At 52.7% G+C, this 23,853-nt stretch overlaps 2 protein-coding genes and 1 non-coding gene across 4 annotated transcripts; 2 read left to right on the forward strand and 1 right to left on the reverse strand.

The window, feature by feature from the left end:
* Positions 1 to 138: 138 nt before the first annotated feature.
* On the forward strand, positions 139 to 7,260 carry EME1 (essential meiotic structure-specific endonuclease 1). 2 transcript variants are annotated; one of them, XM_028093706.2, is made up of 10 exons: positions 139 to 349; positions 1,128 to 1,232; positions 1,322 to 2,103; positions 2,192 to 2,319; positions 4,421 to 4,510; positions 4,603 to 4,724; positions 4,894 to 5,023; positions 5,260 to 5,375; positions 6,112 to 6,301; positions 6,534 to 7,260. In XM_028093706.2, the coding sequence occupies exons 3-10, from the start codon at positions 1,347 to 1,349 to the stop codon at positions 6,708 to 6,710; spliced, it is 1,710 nt and encodes a 569-aa protein (XP_027949507.1). In that variant the 5' UTR covers positions 139 to 349; positions 1,128 to 1,232; positions 1,322 to 1,346; the 3' UTR covers positions 6,711 to 7,260. The 2 variants fall into 2 exon arrangements, with proteins under 2 accessions (XP_027949507.1, XP_087884448.1); XM_088028322.1 differs by lacking the exon at positions 4,421 to 4,510.
* TRNAT-CGU (transfer RNA threonine (anticodon CGU)) lies at positions 3,452 to 3,524 on the forward strand. The gene has a single exon. It is a non-coding gene; the product is annotated as a tRNA-Thr (tRNA).
* On the reverse strand, positions 7,007 to 19,955 carry LRRC59 (leucine rich repeat containing 59). Its single transcript, XM_028093708.2, has 7 exons — positions 19,639 to 19,955; positions 18,242 to 18,301; positions 16,540 to 16,698; positions 16,248 to 16,352; positions 12,748 to 12,820; positions 10,568 to 10,741; positions 7,007 to 8,991 (listed from the first exon to the last, which is right to left on the reverse strand). The coding sequence occupies exons 1-7, from the start codon at positions 19,741 to 19,743 to the stop codon at positions 8,747 to 8,749; spliced, it is 921 nt and encodes a 306-aa protein (XP_027949509.1). The 5' UTR covers positions 19,744 to 19,955; the 3' UTR covers positions 7,007 to 8,746.
* Between the last annotated feature and the right edge of the window lie 3,898 nt (positions 19,956 to 23,853).

Consider the following 23,853-nt stretch of genomic DNA (forward strand, 5'->3'; position numbering starts at 1 on the left):
AATTTATGACATATGTACTGTTTTCTTTGCTTATCATGTCTTTCTGAATTTCTTTTTTTTTTTTTTCATTTGTCTGACTTACTGGTTATTAGGGGCCGGATTTTTGAGCGCCGCCCGGCAGGGCCTCGGTGACCAGGGTGTCCGGGGCTCCGCCGCGCGGTGAGGACGCGCCGGACCGGCCTGGCAGGCAACCTCGGTTTGCCGGACTCTGGCGAGGTGCAGGGAGCGGACTCAGAGGAGGTCCCTCCCTAGACTTTCAGCGTCATTTACCGAGTGCTTACTATCGGCTACGTGCTGTGCTAAGCGCTGGTAAAGGCACGATTTCAGTTACTTCGCACAATCTTATGAAGTACGTGTTGTTATCACATCTCTGTTTTACTGTATTGGAAAGCGACGCTCAGGGAGGTTACGTGGCCCATCCGGGGTTACACCTACAGTGTTAGTGAACGTTTATTCTAAGAGTGATTCTTGTACATGACCCTGCAGTTGCACTTCCAGGTATACATGCAAGAGAATTGAAAACCTGTCCCCACAAAAACCTGGACATGAATGTTCATGGCAGCATTATTCATAATGGGCAAAACCCGGAAACCAAATATCCGTTAGTGCTGAACAGAGAAACAAATTGTGGCAGATTTATGCAGTGGAATGTTATTCAGCTTTTTATGGAAATGCTGACATCAAATACTGACACACGCCATAACATAAATGAACCTTGAGAAACATGCTAAGTGAAAGGAGGCAGTCACAAAGGACCACAGGCTGTATGATTCTGTTTGTACTAACTATCCAGAACAGGCAAATCCATAAAAAACAGAAGTAGATTTATGGTTGTCAGGAGCTGGGGGACGGGGAAGTGAACAGTGACTGCTTAATGGCTATGGGATTTCTTTTTGGGGTGATGAGAATATTCTGGAATTAGTGATGCACAGTTTTGTGAATATACTAAAAACTACTGAACTGTACACTTGAAAGAGAAGTTTATGGTATGTGAATTATATCTCAAATTTTAAAGAAAGGATGACTTGACATCTGCATTTCAAATGCAGAGATCAACAGGGGGGTGGTGTTGAGTCTTGTTACTACTGCATTAACATTTCTGATAGTAATCTCCACTTTGTTTCTAGGTCACCTTGACCTAGAAGGGATTTGAGGAGTCCTGTTAGACTACAGACAGCTGAGTTCCAGATTGAATGTGTTGGGACAGTATCCTGTTTTTCTGTTTCCATATTGTATGTATTTCCATAAAGTTTGGCCACAGAACATGTCTAATGGACTGAGTTCAGTGCTACAGTCTGCATCTCACCTCTTTTCCTTTCAGGGGATTAATTTGACAGCACGTACTGATGGCTCTAAAGAAGTCATCGCTTGCACTGGATTCTAGTGAGAGTGACTCGGAAGAGTTGCCAACATTTGCCTTCCTGAAGAAGGAACCATCTTCAACAAAGAGGAGCCAGCCTCAGAGGGAGGCAAAAATCGTTGTGGTTGACACCTCAGATTCTGAGGCCTCCTGTCCTCCGTCACCAAGGTTGAAAGATGTACCACCTATCCCAGACACGGCTGAACCTGTCACACAAACAGAGCCAGTTAGGGTGCTAAGCAGTGAAAGTGAGGATGAGGAAGAATTAGCTCCCCTGGCTGAGAGGCTTACGTGTAAGTTTTTGACATGCAAGCAACTGAGCCCTGAGGATTCTGGCTCCCCAGTTAAAAGTGTATGGGATCATCAAAATAGTGAAGGAGCATCACGTGACTGGGAAAACCAAACCTTTCCAAAGGTCCCTGATCTTCCCCTCCATGAAACCTCAGAGAGACATGCATCAACTAACAAGGACCTTGCGGGAGACAATCCACGCCATCAGCTTCTGGCCTTCAAAGCTACCTGCCCTGTCCCGAATGGCAGCTGGACCATAACCAAAACAAATGCTGAGATCCCCCCATTTCAGAAGAGAACCAAGCATAGCCAGAAGGTCCAGAGGAGAGGCTTGCAGGGATGCCAGCCGTGGAGACAACAGGAGAGGACGAAGAAGGCAGCCCCGGTTAATAGGCTGAAAGCTCAGAGGCCCGAGGAATGCTTAAAGCACGTCGTCGTGGGGCTGGATCCAGGTCCTCCTAGCATGTGTCTTCCTCCCAAGATGGGGTGCCCGCTTTCTGGGCCAGCCCCTGACCGCCCCTCTCTCATCGTCTGTTGCAGTGCTTTTGCAGACGGAAGGGGGAGGCCAGCTCCTCGGAGCCCTGCAGTCCATGGAGTGCCGCTGTGTGATCGAGGCGCAGGCCGTGCCCTGCAGCATCACCTGGAGGAGAAGGGCTGCACCAGCTGAGGTAGCGGTTTTCTGGCTGATGTCTCTCCTCCCCCTCCGAGCTCCCCGATAAATGCGCTTTCATTCTAAAGAATATTAGTCAGGATCCCAGCAGGAAATCAGCTGGCACGCTCGACAGGATAATTTGAGGAAGATGTAAGAAAGGAACAGTGTTCTAAAGTGTGAGCAGGATACAGGGCTACTACAGGGGACGACACAGCACCTCACGGTAATGACACCACTAACTCAGGGATTCTCCACCTCGGGTATAGTCAGCATTTCAAATCGGATAGTTCTCTGTTGTGAGGGGCTGTCCTGTGCACTATAGAAGGTCGAGCAGCCTCCCTAGCCTCTGCCCGCTCGATGCCAGAAGCACCCCCCAAACCCAGTCCTGACAATCGAAAATGTCTAGATGTTGCCACACGTCCCTTGTGGGGAAAAATTGGCCCTGGTTGAAGACCCCAGCATATTTGTTACCATGCCTAGGCCTGAAGAGATGAAGGGAGGAAGTGGTTCCCAGAATCCAGAAGGAGAGAGAAATGTAGAGAGGACCCCCTTGAGAGAAGCTTGACCTCCCGTAGAGGAACATAGCAAACCCTAAGTGACCCATTTCGAGGGAGCCAGGGAAAGAGCTCGACTTCACTCCTCCCTCCCTCCTTCCCTTCTCCTCTCCAGTCTCCTGTTGGGTTTCCCACCCACCATTCCCATTTGGCCAGTTGCACCAGAGGGCCTGGTGATGTGGTCTTCTGCAGAGAGCAGAGCGGGAAGGGGGAGAGTGGACCTGCGGGGCAGAACGCAGATAATCTGCATAGGATTTCTGACACTGGGCTTTGGGAATAGGTGGGCTTGTGCTTGAATTTCAGGCCCCAGGGCTTTATTGCTATGACCCTGGGCAAATTAGTTCATTTCTTTGTGCCTCATCTGTAAAACAGCAACACTGTTGTATCCCTTTGGGTGCCCCATGTTGTGGGGACTGAGATAACCAAGCCCCAAGCACATAGTAGGCACACAGCAAACGTTTGTTCCTTGGCCCAGGCTCCCGAGGTTTCTACAGCTCCTGTGCCTTCCGTTCCTCTTACCTGCGAATCCAAAATACTCCACATTTGTAAGGGTCTCTAGATGAAACCTTAAGATTTTTTTTCCTCTCTTGGGGCGCCTGACTGGCTCAGTTGGTAGAGCATGAGACTCGTGATCTCAAGGTCATGAGTTCAAGGCCCACGTTGGGCATGGAGCCTGAAACAAAATTCTTCCCCTCTCATTTGGATCTCATTATTTTCTCAGTAATTTACGGCAATTGCACACCTTTTAATTCGGGGGATTAGCAAATCTTTATATTCATATCGCAGTGACTTTTCAAGGTGCTTCCACATTCTCGCTCCCATGCCCGTGGCAGTCCCCATACACGGAGGGAGCTGTCACCCCACGTCACAGGCGGGGAGCTGGGTGGGAGAAGTTGAAAGTTTTGTGAAGGGTCACAGCCGATTGGTGGCAGAGCGGAAACTAGAGGCCAGCGCTCCTCCCGCCACACTTGGCTGTATTATGGGTCTTAGCGTTGGCTTATAGGGACCCAGTGAGAAAAGCCTCCCCACGAGCCCTGCTCCCAGGGCTCCGCCACTCCGACTGCTGCGGGAGTGTCTCGCGGGAGGCCGCCCTGTGGTGATGGTGCAGAGGACGGGCCCTCCCAGGCAGCAGCTCCCCTCATGGCTCTCGTCTTTGTCACACACAACCCGTGTGTCTGTAAGAGCCACTCATCTCCTGGTCAGCCTCTGCCCTCAAAGGCCAAGTACTTATTTGCACAAAACCCTCTGGAAGTTTCCTTTCCCTCCATTCCCCTATCCAGAGCGTACAGAAACATTGGCAGTTCTCAGCCCATTTCAACTCCTCTTCTTCACCGCCTCTGAGACGCGGTTCACCAAAGTTGGACAGTTGAGAGGACTGGGGAGGGACGGGGTCATGGGTTATCATTTCTTGCCACCTGGCTTCATTCCAGAAGAAAAAGAATAATGCAAAAATGGGCTCAGCTGGTGCAGGTGTGTTCATTCACCCCAAAGGCCTGGGTCTCTCACAGGTGCTGAGCACCTGCTGACCTGCCTCCCTGTGCTGGGTTCCGGGTCCTTTGGCAGGATGGACAGGAAGACTGGGTGGAGGAACCGATGGTGCTGGCACTGCTCCCGGCAGAGGCGTTCGTGTCCATGGTCCAGAACTTCAAGGAGGTGGGCAGAGCAGGCTGGGCACTGAGGCATGGGACAGAGGGCTGACCGAGCCTAGGGAACGAACGTTAACGCAGTGTCTGCCCTTCACGCAGGGAAATGTGGGCGGCACTGAGAAGGGGAAGGAGACGCTGCGGAGCTTTGTGACTGACGCCACAGCAAGGGCAGCTGGGAAAGCTCTGTCGCTGGTGATTGTGGATCAGGAGCAATGCTTCAGGTTCGAATTGGTCCTTGAGACTTAGCATGAAAAGGGGCAGCTCCACCAGGGGTGACCTTACTCATCCCACATCTGGGTCCCCCTAACAAGCCCTGTGCTCTGGTTGCTCTCTCACCCCTGTTCTGCCCGAGCTCAGCCTGGAGCTGCTGCTGTCTAATTTCCTCCCCAGTTACAGTGCTCCAAACCCTCCAAGAAGAAGGAAGCAGGGAGTGGCAGATAGGGAACAGGCCAAGGAGAAGAAGCAGAGACGACCAGAGGCCAACACAGGCTGCATGGTGTCCAGGGTAGACGTGGAAGAGGTAAGAACTTCGTGTTGCCTGAGTCAGGCTGGGCTCCCACTCTCATTGAACCCGATTTGCTCTAGATCAGGAGCCAAGTGCCCGCTGGACACGCCTTTCTGCCTTGGCATTGAGTAGGAGAGAAGGGGCTAAACAGGGAGCCAAGGGGCTGGGGTGCAGGTTCGGTGGGCGTGAGAGAGGAACTTCGGACAAGTCTCCCTCCGCCCCTCCAACCCGTCCTATTTTTGGGTCTCTAGGCCTTGGTGGATATGCAGCTGTACACACAAGCCCAGGCCCGAATGGTGCAGAGCTGGAAAGAGCTGGCTGACTTCGCATGCGCGTTTACGAAGGCTGTGGCTGAGGCGCCCTTCAAGTGAGTGCCCCAGCAAGTCTTGGCTCCACTGCTGGGCCTTGTGCCGTGTAGCGGTTCTGGTCCCCACACATGTCCTTTTCCCCTGAACTCTGCCGCCAGCCCCTTGTCTGTGAGGCTGGTGGTGGACGGAGCCAACCTCACGCTGGGGATGCTTGTGAGGAGCCCTCAAGCCCAGTCCCTTTAAAACGTTCTGCAGTAGCTCCTCTGTAAGTTCATGTTCTCCAGGCTGGTGCTGGGTCACCCGTGAGCCAGGTTACCAAGATCCGTCCCAGGTCAGGTCACGATGTCATAAGTCCTCATAAAACAAATTCTTAGCCTACTTAGCTCTGGGAGTGTTCATGGTCAGAATTTAAAATAGTAAGGGACCTCAGTCCAGTCCAAGTCCCTCATTTTCTACCCAAGGGAACAGAGGCCTGAAGACTGCCTTGTCTGAGCTCCTAGCAAGTGAGAAGTGGAACCAGACTCCCAGATTGCCTGACAGCAATGCACACTGCCTCTGGTCCATACAACCCAATGTCAACATGGGAAACAATTTGGTACTTTTCTGGCATCTTCTCTCTTAATGAGAAGGACTAGATATCATTTTTAAGGGAACCAGCAACTAGCACTGTTTGGGGACAAAGTGAGCACCCAAATAGGCGCTCGTGAGGTCGGTGGAGGCAGGGTTTTTAAGTTCCCAGTGAAGGGGACAGATGGAGTGACGAGTGACTCACAGCTCTTCAACTGCTGTTCACAGGAAGCTTCGAGACCAAACTAGTTTCTCCTTCTGCCTGGAGAGTGACTGGGCTGGAGGGGCAAAGGTGGACCACACGGGCAGGGGACTCGCACTGGTCTGGAGGAGACAGATTCAGCAGCTGAACCGAGTCAGCCTGGAAATGGCCAGCGCCATTGTGGACACATATCCCTCCCCCCAGCTTCTGGTCCAGGTAGGCTGCTCCAGCGGTCATCCCCCAACACCCTGTGGCTTTAGTGGACTCCCAGGCAGTTTCCGTGGAGGGCACTGGTAGTCAGCAGTACAGGCCTGCTGAGATCAGTGAACACTGACCCAGGCACAGTGGACAGGCTCTCATCCCCCCCACCCAAGCTCACGGCCCCCTTGCTGATGGACAGGGGTGACCCTGGGTAGTACAGTATTGAGAGGTCATTTGCCACTTTCAGGCTTACAGGCGGTGTCTCTCCGAGCAAGAACGCCAGAATTTGCTTGCAGACATACAGGTGCGCCGTGGGGAAGGTGTGACCGCCACCTCCCGCCGTGTCGGACCAGAGCTCGCCAGGCGCATCTACCTTCAGATGACTGCTCTGCAGCCAGATCTCTCTTTAGACAGTGCAGACTGATGCCAGCCCTGGGGGACCAGGATGAAAAGCTGGAGATTTTCACCTCACCCAGCTCGAAGGGGACCACGGGAAGAGGCTGGGAGCCCCTCCTGGAGCACAAGCCTGGGCCGGGCTCACCACAGACTCCTTCCTGGGTGTCAGTATCCGTAGAAGTCTCCCTGCCAGCTTGGGACAGACAGCTGAGATACTTGCGTTCACCTGCACAAGCATTCCGTGTCCCTCTCCCAGCGACACTCTGCTGCCGTGCACAAATCACCCTACCCCAGCAGCCCTCTGAACACGAAGGAACACAGACAGACCACTCAGACACATATTTAATAATTGTAGAAATCCAGAAGAACCTCAGCTTCAGATCTCGAGATCAGGAGTGAACTTCCCTCAGCGGGCTGGCCAGATGGGGCTGCGTGTGCCCGGCCTCCCTCCCACCCACGGAGACCGCCCCAGCCAGCCCCCCGCATGCGGGTCTGATCCCTGTGCTGCCTTCCCTATCCTCTTAATCTCATTTCACATACTATGTATTTAGTTTCAATAAAGCATTTGTACCAATGGCTCTGGAGCTTGGAGGAAGACAAAGGAATGTGTAGTGATTCTGAGTAAGGTGTGGGCCTTTGTAGCAGAGCTGTCGGTGGGGGGGAAAGGAAGTCGCTCTTCCAGTATGAGGACAGTCACGAGTGGCTGTCCTATCCAAATGAGCCACTAAGGCTGAAAGCTGGACCCCACTCTGTCTCTGAATCATGACAGGTTCTTGCTCTCCTGAGGGAGAGACAAGAAGCTTGCCATGGAGAGTTTTCAGTGAATGAGCACCATGATGACCATATGTTATCCCTTCCTCTGGCTTTTGTGAAAGCAGGAGGCCAAGGAGACCACAGAGCAAGAAGAGGCTTCCTCTGGCAGACAGGAGAACGGACAGTCCTGCCCCCGTCTGTGCTAGCCGTTCGTAAACGCACCACTTAAAACTCCATGGTGCTACTTGTTTCCCTTCATTGCGGGGGTGGTTCTAGGTCTAGACCCAAATAATGCCAAACCCCCGGCTCTACGAAACCTGAGTTTGCAGGCTGCCTCTGAGTTTGTCACACCGACTGCCGACAGCTGTCACAGAATGGCTTCGCAACGGTCTACCTCCTGGTTTACTGGCAATCGGGGAGTGAATGCTCTAACACTGAGCCGAGGAGCCCGGCCCGTTTGGTGACAGCCACACGAGTGGGGGCAGGATTCTGCAGGAGCTGCCCCGGACCCTCACGGCTGGGGGAATTCTATCTGTGGGACACAAAGCTGCCTACCGTCCAAGAGTCTGCACCCCAGCTGAGAGACGCTCAGTTCCGCTGTGAGTTCTGTTCTCTCCAGACATTGTTAAAGAAGCAAAAATGATGGAAAGAGAGGATACTGGAGTGGGAGTCTAGTTGTGCCTCAAACTAGCTGGGAGACCATAGGCAAGTCATGGAAGGCCTCAGTTTCCCTGTCTGCACGTATTATATTGGACTGGATGGTCCTGAAGTCCCCTTCACAGCCTGAGATTTTGTATGGTCGTTAAAATGTCTGAGGTCCTTAAGAAAATAGGTATACCCTCCCACCCCCCAATTTAGGCTAGATTTGCTGAGTATGGTGTTCCTTTAGTCCCCAATACCACACTGCCTACTGATCTGCCCTGGCTACGCAGGGAGGAATGAAAGAAAGGGTTTGTGACATACAAAAGTATAAACGTAGTGACAGCTCACCTGACCGTTTAGTAGGAACGAGCCTTGCCTTTACACAGCTTTGTGTAACAACTGGAAAAGGCTGTTTTTCCCTCTGCCCACCCCAAGCCTGTTCCTTTAGGCATGCAGGTAACCAGCCCACCTCCCGCTTCTCCTTACCCCGCCCGGGAACCCTGGCTAAGGAACGAAGCAGTCCCAGAAGAGGGGATCTCAAGTACCAGTCAGCAGCCGCTTGAGGATGGCAGGTAGGTCTGACGCCGCAAACAGGCTGTGTCCCGCAGAACCCAATTCCATAGGAATCCAAGCTCCAGGGCCGGGAGGCGGCGGGCGTCGAGGACAAGCTCACTGCTGCGAGTCGGCCTGCAGCACCCACTGCAGGATGTCGTGGCCGCGCAGGCCGCGGACTGCGCTGTCGTAGACGGTGTTGACGCCGGCGCAGAGGGGCTGCCGCCGCAGCTCGGGCACCCGACAGGCCAGCAGCCCGCCTGCCGCACACAGCAGCAGCAGCAGCAGCAGCTTCAGCACAGCCCACGTCCTGCTGGGCCTCCGCGGGGGCGGCTTGCGGGGCCGGGAGCCGGCCTTCGGTTCTGCGGGGACAGGGCACCGCAGACAGAAAGGTTCGGTCAGTCTGAGGAGGTGCATGCTCTACCCGGTGGATGCTCACCTCCCTGTGCAGACCCACTCACACCCCCTTCTCAAATGAAGACCCCCAGGCCCCGAAACCTTTTAAGAACACCTGGGTGCTCATACGCCCTGCTGATGCACAGACCAAGGCCGAAAACCTCCCCAGTGGGTCTCCAGGGAGCATGCCCGGAACGAGGACTCATTCCGGGTGCCTCACACAGCTCGCGGGGACCAGGGTCCCTCGGGGGCAGGGGACGGGCTTTTCAGGGGGCACTGAGCACAGGGAGCGTGCTGCCCATTTGGGGAAACAGGCTGGAGCTCTGCTACTATTGTTTGTGTTCTTATTATGAAGATGCACGTAACAGAAACCCCAGGGCCACCTGGGCAGCACAGTCAGTTAAGCGTCCGGCTCTTGGTTTCTGCTCAGGTCATGATCTTGGGGTCATGGGATCAAGCCCCGCATCGGGTCCACCCTCAGCGCAGAGCCTGCTTTGAGTTTCTCTCTCTCCCTCTACCCCTCCTGCTTGTGCATGCACCCACTCCCTCAAGTAAATCAATCTTAAAGACAACCCGGGAAGGTAAGCTAGCATCCTGTCAACGGTGACTGCTGCTGGAAGGAACCCTGTGACCGCCATTTTCTGATACATATTCCGAACCCTTCTAGTTCTCGGGAATGAATATATATGTTACATTCCTAATTTTTTTAAAACATTGGTTTTGAGATCTTTTTAGACGAAACTTTTACAAACTTGATGGAGTGCCCACACACCAAGAACGGCACGATCCTGTCACGTAGATTTTCTCGCTTAACGCTACCCTGTAAGGAGGTCCGATCCTCATTTTACACAAGGAAACAAAAAGGTGGCTAGGCGGCCTGCTCAAGGCCAGCAAGGGCGAGCAGCAGGGCCCCAGGCCTCCGCCCACCCAATGGAGCTCCTTGCCCTCCCAGCTGCCTCTCCCCCGGGGCCCCTGCTGACCCAGAGGCTATGCGACCCGCCCCGCACATGGAGCCGCCTCACCACACAAACTCAGCTGGACACTAGTGTGGTTTTTATACAGCATGCACCCAGAGGATTCCTCTGGCGTTCAAGCAAAAAGACAGTGTGTGCTCCGTTCCGACCTAGAGAGAGGCAGGAGAGGCGGTGCCGGCGTCCTGGAGATGGTGCCGAGCGCTCAGAAAGCCCACATGCACGTCACAGGTGACGTGAAGGGCTTTTAAGGGCAATGTCTCTGCCTTGTCGCGATTTTGGCATCTAACCCTGACAAGAAGGGCAGCTCCCTGTTGCGGGAGCGCGCTCAGCCACATCTGCCCCAACACCGGCACGTCAGCATGCGGCTCTGGGGCGACAGAGCAGCAGTGCACCTGCTCCCCAGGATGGCCCCCCAGTCCCTGCACACCCTCCAAGCTCCTCCCGGGCCTCAGTGTGCTGTATCTGACCACGACGGCCCCTGCCGGGGGACCCCAGCACTTCTCCCCGAGGGTCCCTGCCCTCGCTCCCTCGCAACCCCAGCTGGAACCCTGTGGCTGCCAACACGTACTCGGGGCCTGATTCGTCTCCTTCTTGGGCTTCTTCTCCTGCTCCCGCTTGGCTGCTTTGAGGGCATCATACTCCTTTCTCCGGCGCTCCTTCTCTTCCGCCTTCTCCCGCTTCCGCAGCTCCCGCTCCTGAGCCTCCTTCGCTCGCTGCCTGGCCTCCCGCTTCTTCTCGGCCTCTGCAGGAAAATGCACCCCAAAATGACTTCTCACCACCCCCCCAACCTGCAAGAGTGCTTCCCCGAGGAACTAAAAGCTTGGGTTCGGTCTCCCTTCCCTTATGCCACAGGTCACGTAAGCTGTATTAAGAGGAAACGGCGGTCTCTCTGCTCTCAGAGAGGTAAGCCCTCCCTCAGACACAACAAGCTGCTCTCAGGGTGTGCTGAATGGATTAAAGGGTCCCGAGCCCCGTGCAGCAGAGATTAGGGTGATGTAATAAGGGGCATGGGTGACGAGCTGGGGGATTCAGAAAGCACAGCGAGTGACCGCCTTCTACAACTAGGCTGTCGAGAGAAGAGACGGCAGGGGTGTGGATTCTATGGGATTCCTATCTTCCCAAGTCTCGGAAAGGAACGTGGCATGGGAAGGGCAGGGAAGAAGAGGAAGTGAGTGCTCAAGTTCACAGTGAGAGAAGACGGAAATGTTTTCCTGAGAAAGCAAGACTAATAATTTGTCAGAGGATAATCTCTACACTTCACCTCAGGAGTCTGTGATGCCTTCTGATTTACTTCACGGTTCAAGTGCATTCACATCCAGTACCCAACCTACAAATCACTGGCTTCCAAAAATGCACTTCCAAATGAGTTATTTGGAAGCATGAAGTACATTTTTCCAAAGCCAGAATGCCACAAATTAGGGAGTTAAATGTCCTGTTAGGGCTTAAAACCCTATCTGACCCGTAATGTAGCTGAAGAGTAGTACGCTAAGTACTGGAGCTTTCCACTGTTCTTCTATGTACAAACAAGCTCCAAGTTCCAGCTGGGCACTGAGAACGCCAAGGGCACATTACACACAGCCTGGAGAGAGCCTGTGGCGGCACGAGGTCAAGCAGCCGTGGTCCAAGGAAACACGGCATCACAGGGGCCGCACATGTATAAGGGCCTGGTGTCACTCGGGCTCCATCTCAGGGTTCGCCCAGGACCAGGACCATGCCCATCCCTCCCCAATCCCAGGAGCCCTCCAGTAGTGGGGGCTCAGAAGTCAGTCCCCAACAAGCGCCCACTGTGCACCAAGCCTTGTTCTAAGTGCTCGGGATCCAGCGGTGAAGACAAGTCAGGTTCCAGTGCCTAAAGCTTTCTAGAGACGGAGACAAATGAATAAAGAGTAAAGAAGACAATGATGTGAGCCACAGAGAGAGTAAGAGAGGTTGTGATGGAGTGACAGGCGAGACGGCAACCCAAGTTAGGGTGCTTCTGAAGGGGTTATGGTAATGCTAAGGCAACATGTGAGCAGACATGAGGAAGCACACAAACCCAGCTGTGTAAGGACCCGAGGGAAAAGCAACTAGACACAGCCCCTGAAGCGAGAGCGGCCTCGGAGTGCTCGAGCAACAGCAGAGGCTCGTACGGCTGGAGTTACCAGCATTCTCTCCCCGGCGTGTGGAACAGAGCGGAGGAAGCAAGCAGGCTGGGGCCACAGGGGGCCTTGTCGGAGACCAAATAAAGTTTGAATTTCATCCTAAGTTCCATCAGAAGCCATTAGAGCCTTTTAAGTAAATAGCAGCATAACTGACTTCTGTTTTAAGAACATCTCCATGGCTGCCGCGGAGGAGGCACGAGTGTGGAGACAGGCCACAGAGCGGGGAGGTGCCAGGGCCGGCTACAGCATGGAAGCTGAGTCACAGGGCGGCCCGGAGGGAAGGGAGCATCACACATAGGACTTGCTGGCCATCTTTCCAATTTCAGGCTTGAGTTAAGTGCAGGAATGGGGACTGCCTATTACAGGGGGCCCCTGGGAGGGCTTGAAGGGGACTGTCTTGGCCATGCTTAAATTCTGATGCCTCTTAACCCTCCCAGCAGGCTGTAGGCCTCTGGAGCTGGGGATCAGGGACAGACCTGTCGGACAGAGATGAGGCCGTACACCGCCACACGGCTCCCTGCCGCTTCCACGGACCCCAGCTCCTGCCACACAGGAGTCAGCGGCTGGGAAAGGACAGGAAGACGGCGGGAGGAGGGATGGCACGTACCTCGTTCTACTTCCAGCCGCCGCTGCCTCTCTCGCTCCTGATCGGCCTGCAGAGCTTTCATGTGCTGTAACACCTGCGGAGGGAGAGGGGTGCTGAAGTGCCCGGAGCAGGGGGCGCCGCCGGGCGCACGTCGCTAGGGAGGCTCCAAGGAGCCCCCTACTCTTTTCAGGCTGGTGCAGCCCCATGCAACACAGTTAAGGGAGGCAGTCGCGTCCCTGTCTCCTAACTCACAACGCCGGCCTTAGCTGGAGATGGGTCATTCGAGCCCAGGCCAGTGAAGCTGTGAGCAGACACATCTGTGAAACGTGCTGCCAACTGGAGTGTGTAAGGAGTCCTGCTCCTTAGTTACCAACACGCGCCATCCCCCAGCAACTCTGCTGACAAGCAGGGACAGCACTTCTCCCCAAGGCTCCCCGCCCTCGCTCCCTTGGCTACCTTATGCAAGTGCCGCCCCTCCCTGTCCTCAGGAGGCAACTTACTCTCTCGGTCACAACACTAGGTTCCCTAAGGGGGGAGACTGCTGTCCCCTCTGCCGGCTAGACACTCAATACATGTTTGATGAACGACTGCCTGGCTCCCCATTTCAAGAGGCAAAAAGCCAAGGCTGGGGGCGGGGGGTGATTTGTCCCCATCACATGGCTCCAAAGTAGCACAGCTAAGAGCTACGGTCTTCTGAGCTCTGGGGCCAGAGCCTGTCCCACTCACATCAGCACACAGAGCAAGGCAGCCTCTAGGAGGAAGGGAAGCGCCCTTCAGCCCACCCAGCAGACAAAGCCCTGGCGCCCAGAGCCCCTCAATCCTCATCCACTCAGTCACGGATGGCCTCTGACTCCGAGAGCCCCAGAGATTCTCACTATGGGCACGGTGAGGGGAGGAGGTAAAAGACTTATTTTTTAGGTTTGTTTGTATCTTTAGAAGCTGGTATCCCTTGGATGTAGAGGACAGAGTGAAAGCTTAGAGCCCAGCACAGTCCTGACTCTACCACTTCCTAAACGTGTGACCTTAGCAAGTGACTTAACCTCTTGGGCTCCCTGCAAGAGCCTGCTTTGAGGGGTGCCTAGGTGGTGCAGTCGTTAAGCGTCTGCCTTTGGCTCAGGTCATGATCCCAGGGTCCTGGGATCGAGCCCCGCATTGAGCCCCGCATCGGGCTCCCTCCTCGGCAGGGAGTCTGCTTCTCCCTCTCCCACTCCCCCTGCTTGTGTTCCCTCTCTCGCTGTCTTTCTCTCTGTCAAATAAATAAAATCTTAAAAAAAAAAAAAAAAAAAAGAGCCTGCTTTGAAGCCATGAGGAACCCTGTCCTGGGCCTTGAACCTGCTGCAACCTCTCGGAAGGGAGTCAAGCTCACTAAACAATGGCCACTCAACAAGAAGTGCAAAATCTGTTGGAAGGTCAAGCCTGATGTTGGGAGGCAGTCCAGGTTCAAAGTCCCCATCTCACTCTGAACTCCAAATACTAAATAAACACCAACCATTCCGGTGTTTTTAAGGGGTGTATGGGTGGCTAAAGAGCCGAGAGGTTTAAGAGACATCCCTTTTCACCCGGGCTCCAATACATCAGGAGTTACGTTGACAACACAGCAAGCTCAGAAATGGGAGTGACTCTTCTAGTCTGGACTGGGAGCCCCGGAGGGCAGATTTTGTCCACCTGGGCCAGTCCACAGCCTACAGTAAGCACTTGATAAATACTGTCCAGCTAACAAATTATTTTTAAAAGGGGCTATACTCTGCACCAAGCTTATCAGTTACTGCAACTGACCCATGCACCCACACAAAGTCAGAGCTGGTGAGGTCTAAGCTAACTCCTGGCGACAAGTGACCTCTTCCCAGCTGGCCCGAGCCACTCCACTACGACGCCTAACGGTGTGCTGCACGCTGCACTCGGGAGACCACGTTGGGCCACAGAGCCAGGGAGCATGGCTTCAGTGACCATACCCACAATGCAGTGGGCTACCTGGAGCTCTGTCTGGAAGCTATATGCTAATACTAAAGATCTTGGTGCTCAATAAAAATGATCTTTGTGGGATATCAGCAATTTCACATGGTTTAACATATTATTAGTTGAATGAATACATGGATAAATGAAAAGTGTGTGCATGGTGAGCGTTTCTTGTGTCAGAGACATGGAAGGGAGCTCTACTTCCCAGGGTTATGAGGATCATGAGGTGAGGCATAAAGCACGCAGGACAAAGGAAGGGTGGTTGGCCAGAGCTCCTGCTATTCTTCCGAATAGACAGCACACCTAGAGCACGGGGCCTTCACTGATCACTTGTACTGTTTGCAGCTAAGGGAAAGCTGTTGCCGTGGCTACCGGGCTGCAATGACCTTGTCCCTGGTCTCCTGTGACAACAGGTGAGGCACATGATGAGACTTTCTAAGAAGCCCTGAACTAACGATAAGGAAAGCCATTATCCCTGAGATTCACCTAGAGACCCACCATGCCCACATTTCACTTCCAATAATTCTAGCATTTGAAGTTAAAGCATTTCGAGTCCTTTCTGTTCATCATGCCTCCTAAACATGGCCAAGTAAGCCATCTGGCGCTCAGCTGTTCTAAAGCTGGAGGGAAAAAGTGACCATGGCTGGCGTTAGAGAGATGCAGTGCGAGGCATGGGGCGCCTGGGGGGGCTCAACTGGTTAAATGTCCGACTCTCGATTTTGGCTCAGGTTGTGAGCTCAGGGTCATGAGCCTGAGCCCTACGTTGGACTCTGCACTCAGTGTGGAGCCTGCTTGGGATTCTCTCTCTCTGCCTCCGCCCCTCCCCTCTCGCATACGTTCTCTAAAAATAAAATAAAAATCCTTAAAAAAAAAAAAAAAGCAGCGCGAGGCATCTTCAGGGCTGTTGGCAACGCCTGCCTTCCGTTCTGCCTTTAGTTCCTCGCTCCTACATCAGAAACCTTGACTGAAATCAAATGTCAGATCTGCCCAAGATGTGTCTGCTTATAGGTATATAAGCTTACGAATATTAACAACACTTATTATCAAAATTCCTACAATAACTGTGACTCAGATAATCTTGTCCCATTTAAAGAACTGTCAATGGTGTAATGCTGGATTAGGCAAGGTCCCGGTTTCTTTCCTTAAGATTTTATTTATTGATCTATTCGTCAGAGAGAGAAAGAGCGAACAAGCAGGGGAGAAGCTCCCCACGGAGCAAGGAGCCCGATGCAGGGCTCGATCCCAGGACCCTGGGATCATGACCTGAGCCGAAGGCTGCCGCTTAACTGACTGAGCCACCCAGGCGCCCCAAGGTCCCGGTCTCTTAAGAATGGAAGTTCTGCAGTAGAACAGCTAGTACTGTTCTCCTACTTGTAAAGTCAACACAGAAACAAAGGTCCCTCTGCCTGACAGGCTGATAGCAGCCATATTTCATTGAGACCTTAGTGCCGGAAACCTCGAACAGGGGAGGTGTGTGCCCTGGGAGGGAAAAACAAGAGGACGCAGAGGGAGTCCCGGGGGACCGTGTGACCGTGTGGAGGAGCCCCCGGGAGCTTCGTGCTTACCTTGTTGGCACATTGCTTACACTGCTTCTCGTCCAGGCAATCTCCTGCTGCTCTGGCCAGGGCAGGATCCAGCGGGTTATCCTTCAAGTCCAGCCACTTCAGGCTCTGAAGAGATAGGACAGAGAGGCTGGTCAAGCCCAGGTTCAGAGTCCCTCAAGGTGAACCAAAGGAGCAGGAAGAAAGCCCTAGCCTTCCGAGGCAGCACCCCCAAGGTGGTATTCGTGCCAGCCACTCACGGCCGTGCTCCACCCATCCCTCGCCCAGCATGAAACACTCGTTCCTGAACTGTTACCTTGAGCTGAGCAAAGCTGACGGGCAGGGTCACCAGCCTGTTGTTGAGGAGATCCAGGTGCTGGAGGTTGACCAGACGGCCAAAGTCGGCCGGCAGTTGCTGTAGTTTATTCTTACTCAGGTCCAGCTTCACCAGGTGTGTGAGGCCGCAGAAATCCGCCTAGGACCCAGACAGGGAACACCTAGGCCCCGGGCTCACAGCTCGGAGTGACGATGCAGGTTAACCCTGACCCTACCCGCCACCAGCTCTTCCACCTGGAAGGAGATGCAGCTGACCCCCAGCACTTCTGTTCTAAGTAGTGAGATGGGTCCAGAGTGGCACAAAGGAGGCACAAAATAAGTGTGTGTTCCCTCGTGCTCTGTGCACCCTCCAACCCGACCTCCACATTGCTCCTGGAGGGACTAGGGGCCTGTCTGGCCCCCCGACAGCACCCTATGCTCTCCTTTCTCAGGAGCTGTCAAAGCGCAGCATGACCATCCACTTCCCTAAAAAGATCGAACACCCCTCAAGTACTCGGTCTTCTTCTCTTTTCTTTGCAGCACCTAGCATAGCACCCATCTACAGTTCTACTCCCACCTCGGCACAAAGGCCCTGCTCACGCTCTCGGGGGACCTGTAACCTCCAGCAGATCAGCACTGCCGAGGAAGGCACAAACAACTGAACACATTCAGACTGAAAAGTGCCCTGGGGGCCGCGTCGTGACTACAGACAGCGCGCACAGTGGGCGGCAAGCACTTGCCACCACACTTTCACTAGATGTGAAATGCCTCCTAGAAGCAGTGGGATCTCGGATGCTTTTTCATCGTGAGAAACGGTTCTTGGTGAGCTGCGGGAAGATGCTAGAGAGAATGAGTGAGGCCCAGGGGAATACTGGCAGGGGAACAGACTAATGGGGGACCCAATGAAGAAACTGCCAACTTCTGAGACCCGATCCCCGAGCAGAGCCCAGGGGAGCCGGGCAGGGAATGACACGGCCAGAGTGATCACTGGTAAACACAACAATGGCAACAGACTCAGGCCTGACAGTGAAGGCGTGCTGCTCTGGAGCACAGACCTGCCATCACCCAGGAGGGGCTGAAGAGCTGAACCACTCTGGGGCCTACAAAGGTAAAGGACTGCAGACTGAAGACATCGCAAAGCATATAATGGAGAAGGAGAACTGGGAGAAGTTATGGAAGAAAAATGAAAAGGATCTGACCACAGGCTGGATGTGTTGAACAAAAAAGTGTCTCAAAGTAATTCAAGGGTTAGGAGAATAATGCTACAGTAGTCCCCAAAAGCCACATTTTTTTTCCTGTTCCTCATCAAAAGATACACAAGGAGGCTGTTCATAAACAGCTTTCTCCCTGGAATGCAGAGGAACGTACAGAATGGCCTCTACTCTCCTCTACATGATAAGGAGGTAAACTATTTTTCAAAGGAATGAAATAAGGCAGAGAAAAAGATGACCCCAATAAGTGATTCAGCCAGCATTCTATTGACTTTAGTTTTCATGGCCTGACTTTCCCACTGTTCTAAAGAATGAAGCCTCTACTGTGCTTCCCTTCTTGCTGAGACAAACCACCCCCCCTCCCCCAGCACACTCCCATTCAGTTATAGCTTGTCTGCGGCCTGTCCTGAAATTATGGCTCTTAAGACATAACTCCCTCAAACAAGAAGCATCAGGGCTCTAGAAGGAAGTGGGCTCGCCTGCCAATCTCACCGGTAGACTAGTCAGTTTATTGCAGGACAGATCCAGTATGGTGGCCTTCGGGAGGGCAGCCTAGAAAAAGGAATGAGAACAAAATGTCAAACCAACACATGGAATGGTTCAGTGACATGAGGCATTTTCCAGAGAAAATTCCCACAATTAGGAAGGCCTTTAAAAATTAGCACTGGAGGGTGCCTGGGTGGCTCAGTTGGTTAAGCGACTGCCTTCGGCTCAGGTCATGATCCTGGAGTCCCGGGATTGAGTCCCGCATCGGGCTCCCTGCTGAGCGGGGAGTCTGCTTCTCCCTCTGACCCTACCCCCTCTCATGTACTCTCTCTATCTCATTCTGTCTCTCAAATAAATAAATATTTTTTAAACAAATAAAAAAAAATTAGCACTGGAATATAATAGTAGGAATAATAATATAACAGCTGCATGCACCAACATTTACTACCTACCAAGTATATTACATTACAATCTTAATCCTTACAGCCCTGTAAAATGGGAACTATTATCACCATTTTATGAATGAGGAAATCTTTGGGTATAAAGGTTAACTAGCTTGCCAAGGGCAGGGATGCAGCTCTTCAACGGAACTGAAGTATGAACTGGAAATCTGTTCTAACCTCCACACTACAGAGCCAAGTGCCAAAGGCAAATGTAATTCATTAAAGGCAGGAAAATGTAGGGCACCCAAAGTGACCCTAGTGTGCCGGTAGGAAACCTGGTGGGAAAAGCAGGGACTATGATCTAACTCCACTTTGGCAACAAACTAATCTTCCTGGGACCTCAGGCCTCAGTTTCCTGGCTGGGAGTTTGGGAATGGTTGGGGGGGGGGGTGGCGGTGGGCAGCAGCAACTGGATTCCAGCCAGTTTAAGCTGAGTTGGGAAGAGCCCTTGCCAACCAAGCAGTGACACTACACAGTCTTCAAGGAAGGACACCTCAGGGGCCAGGACAGCCAGCCGGGATTGCCAGCTTCCAAGAAATGCAAGGTTCCGGGCCACACCCAGGTCTACCCAGAGGCCTACTTCTCAGAGGAGTCATTCATTCATTTACTCATTCATTCTCCGAACAGCCAGCAACCACTCCGTGGGCGCCTATTTTGACTCAAAACACGGAGGTGAGTGCTGTGAAAGCCCCCCAGATAGGAGGGGAGATTCACTCCTGACTCGTAAAAAGCCCAGGGTCGAACAAGCAGCACCTTCTCATCTTCTGGAACTGCGCCAATGTGACACGTGTACATCCCAGGAAGAAAACTGCGGGCAGAGGTGGGCTCCCCGCGAACTCAGTCCCACTCCTCCCACCTAGTTTTAAGATCTGGAAACTGAGGCGTGCGAAAGGAGGCGACCCGCACAGCGGCCTGCGTCAGTCTGGGGCGGGGACCTGGGCCTCGCGGGGCTGTACTGACCAGCTCCTTGACCGGGACCTCGTTCAGGTCGCTGAGGCTCAGGTCCAGCTCGTTGCCGTCCAGCTTGTCGCGGAGGTTCCCGCCCTTGCTACCGGCCTTGGTCATGGTGACGCCGGCCGAGCGGTCCCGGCTCCGGGGGCTCCGACGGGCAGGAGAGGGGCTGAGAAGCCGCTCGTCGGTTCAGTGGGCTCGCACCCAACCGACAACGCCCGCGTCCGCCGCCGCCGCAGGTGCAAGACGCCGCCGTCCGCCCGACCGCCCGCTGCACTCTGAGCCCCGCGCCCAGCTCCCACTGGTGCCGCCGCGACGACGACCACTTCCGTGTCCACGTCACCTTCCGCGGCCACTGAGAAGGGCGGGGCCAGAGCGGCCAGGGCGTGTGCGGGAACGCCGTCTGGCGCCGAGGAGGGCACACTGCAGTGGCCGCCACCTCCGGAAGGGTGGGGTTCAAAGTTGAGAGTTCGGTTACCTGGCTGAGCGGCCGTTTATCCCCAGTGGCCCGGGGTACGTCACCGTCGCTGGCAGCGCCAGGAGGCGAAAGGGCACGGGACTGGGCGCCAGGAGACCTGGATTGCATCCCAAACTGACTTTATCAGATCACCCCCATGCTCGTTGATTAGGAGCCAGAACTGCACGTCTTTCAAAATTGCTCCGGTCCTCTTTACTTAATCCCCAAGTGATCATCACCCTGAAAATTCAGCCTCTGAATCTCTCTTATCTCCTCTTCCCTGCTCCAGCCCTTGTCCACGTGGCCATCACCTCGCGCCTGGATTATTCTGAGTCTCTCTCCCTGCCATCCATCTCTACCCAGCTGCCCAGATGACGGTTCTAAAAATCTAACCAAGTTTTTCCTCTGCTTCAAACCCTTCAAACCTCTGGCTACCTCTAGAATATGGACCACTCTCCTTTCTAGACTGGGCCCTGCCTGCTTCTGCAGTCCCCTCACAAACCCCAGTCCCTCCTAGCCTGGGATGCTCTGTAGACTTCCATTAGGTGGCCTCTGATGTAGGAAACAAAGGCAGAAGAAAAATTATTAAATTTCCTTACTACTTGCAGCCCACTGATAAGTCCTTAAAACAGGCAGAGTGACATTCCTTTTGGAACTCAGCTGCCTCCATGTTAAAACCTTGCTAAGGGCAAAGCAAGCCTGACACACACACACACACACACACACACACACACACACGCCCGCCCGCCCGCCCGCCCCAGGATCCTGTAAGTCTACTTTAACATATAAAAATTCCTTTGGAAACTTCCTTTATCTCTACCCCTATAAGATACACGTTGGCAATCATCCCCCAAGCATATGACCCACCAATATACATCTGAAGGATCTCATGACTAAGGTTTTATTAGACAGTAATAAATGACCTTTTCCCAACAATAGCTAGCCCCCTCAAGGTCCTGGAAACCTTGCTTCCAAAATTCCTTAGAGACTTAGGCGATAGCCTAAGTCTTAACCCCCTCCCAACTTGAAAGTGTTTAATGGGCCGCTCCTCGTGACCCCGGGGCAGCTCCTTCTGCCCACCGGTCCTGTCCCCGGGCTTTAATAAAACCACCTTTTTGCACCAGAGATGTCTCAAGGATTCTTTCTTGGCCGCTGGCTTCGAACCCTAAGGTCTTTCCTACATCAGCCTCCACACCTTTCTCTCTCCTGGGATGGCCTTGCTTCCCAATGCACCTCTGTTTAGCTCATTTCTAGTCCTTCAGGAAACCTCCCCAGTGTGAAACCCAGAGCTCGTTAGGGGTCCCTCCTCGGGACTCTGATAATGTCCCATGTGCTACCTTACTATCAGAGGTGCTAGAGCTAGGTGGCTAAGGTAGGGCCTCTGGCTCTGCCAGTTGCTGTTTACGAAAGCTTAAGCAATCACCATGCCTTATTTAGGCATGGAGAGATGAGAAATGTGCATAGTAATGGTACCTAGCTGGTAGAGTCTGGGGAGGACTGAACGAGAAAAACACCACGAGCTTACCGTAGTGACTGGCATTTAGTAATTTAGTAAGTACCTGATAAATATTAGCCATAATTCATAACTTGCCTTGTGTTATACTTACCTTTATGCGTCTGTCCTCCACTCTGGACTGGGAGGGAGGAGTTTTGTCTTTGTATCCCCAGTGTCTGAGGCATGGTGGTTCTCATTCAAAAGTCTGCTGAATGAATGAATGAATGAATGAATGAATGAATGAACAAGTGAAGCACTTTATCCACTTCACACCTCAGTTTGCTCATCTTTGAAATGGGCACATCAAAGTTTCTCTCAGAGAGCAACTGTGAAGACCAAATGAAGTCAGTGCCATGACATATTCACTTCACAAATCCTTGTGCACACCCCTCCTACCCCCAACAAGGCACTGTGCCAGGCTTCTGGGAACCAGACAAGGCAACTGTATAATTATACATTAGCACTTGGCAATCTCTAAAGCCCTTGAGCATCCATTATCTCATTGTGATAAAGTACACAAAAAGACTATACAGTGCATTTTATTGTTCTCTCTCTGTCTTTTTTAGAGAGCATGCACTCATGTGAGTTGGTGGGGGGGAGAGAATCTGAAGCGGGGGCTCGATCTCACGACCCTGAGATCGTGACTGACATAAGCCAAAATCAAGAGCCCAACGCTTAACCCTTTAATTGACTGAGCCCGCCAGGCGCCCCTGTTGTCTCTTTTTTATTAAGGAAGAAACTCAGGGAGAAGTAACTTGTCCTCAGTCCCACAGGGGCAGACCTGAATCTTTTGATTCCAAATCCAGTTTGTTCTCACTACACCCTCTCATCCCTGCCCCCAAAAGACCTACAATCAACACAAGTAATTATTATAAAAAGTAGAAAGGATAAGGGCCCTACCACACACAGACAAAACCTGTGTAAATGTACAGGGCTGCGTGGGAATGTGTTTGAGAGTGATAACATCAGACTTACGTATGTAAGAGCATTCTGTCCAGGGCTATGATTTACATATGTTATTTCTTTTAACTCATAACAGCCTTATAAGGCAGACATTATTTCGGTTTTTCAAAGAAAGTAACAGGCTCAGAGAGGTCAACTACTTAGTTATTTAAAGACAGTCGTGGTAGGTAGGTGAACGTATTCCACGACACGTGGGTCATACCCAGCACGGTGGAGAAAAAGAGCCTGGAGGAAGGAAGGGAGCAGGAAGGCACCATGGAGGAGGCAGCATTTAAGTCGGGCTTGGGGGAATGGGTCAGATGCAGACAGGCAGAGTCACAGCCCAGGAAGCAGGGTGGAAGAGTGAGCAATTGACAGCAGCTGTTCACTCTGAGAAAGGTTTTTTGTTGTTGGGGCCCGCTGTTGTTGTCATCTTACGTCCCTAAGGCAGCTTGATGAGAAAGTGGAGCCTGTCATCTGTGGGCAGGTTTTCCTTGGGAACAATAGACTGGCCCTGGGCTGCAGGGCCGATCAGGTCATGATCCCGGGGTCCTGGGATCGAGCCCCACATCGGGCTCCCTGCTCAGCGGGAAGCCTGCTTCTCCCTCTCCCACTCCCCCTGCTTGTGTTCCCTCTCTCGCTGTGTCTCTCTCTGTCAAATAAATAAATAAAATCTTTAATAAATAAATAAATAAATAAATAAATAAAGTTTTTCAGTTTTGAGTTGCCAGAAAATTGTGATTGTTTTAAGATCCTATCTGCCTGTGTCTGCCATCAATTCCTGGTTGTGATCAAAGTAATGTTACTCTGCATAGCCGCTCAGGACAAGTTCCCAATTTTCACTTTCAGTTTGAATATCAGAAACAGCCGTTTTTAGAACAATTTTTTGTCAGCCTCATTGTTTGTTTTTCGTTTTGGGTACTGGCTACCAGATCGGACAGGCAGAGTGTGAGTGTTAGGTTGTCTCTGGGCACCGTCATCTCTACTTTCAAAATGAGAATCCAGGGGCGCCTGGCTGCCTCAGTCGGTAGAGCATCTGACTCTTGGATCTCAGGGTCGTGAGCTCAAGTCCCACATTGGGCGTGGAGCCTACTTTAAAAAAAAAACAAAAACAAACACAAAACACAAAACGAAACAAAATGAGAACCCTTCCTCATTCTCCTCTCCCTTTTCCTTCGCCGGGGCTGCTAGCAGTCTCTATTTTCCTCCTCTCCTTCAGGAGCTCTGCATTTCTACCCAGACAGCCCCCACCTCAGACATCCAGTGAAGATTCTTTAAAAGGGACATTTTTCATATCCAGTCAAGTACAACAGAGAGCTATGAAAAATTA

This window comes from Eumetopias jubatus, unplaced genomic scaffold (assembly GCF_037043125.1).
Source record: "Eumetopias jubatus isolate StellerSeaLion01/CBP00866 unplaced genomic scaffold, mEumJub1_p1.0 scaffold_10, whole genome shotgun sequence".
NCBI classification, from domain to species: Eukaryota; Metazoa; Chordata; class Mammalia; order Carnivora; family Otariidae; genus Eumetopias; species Eumetopias jubatus.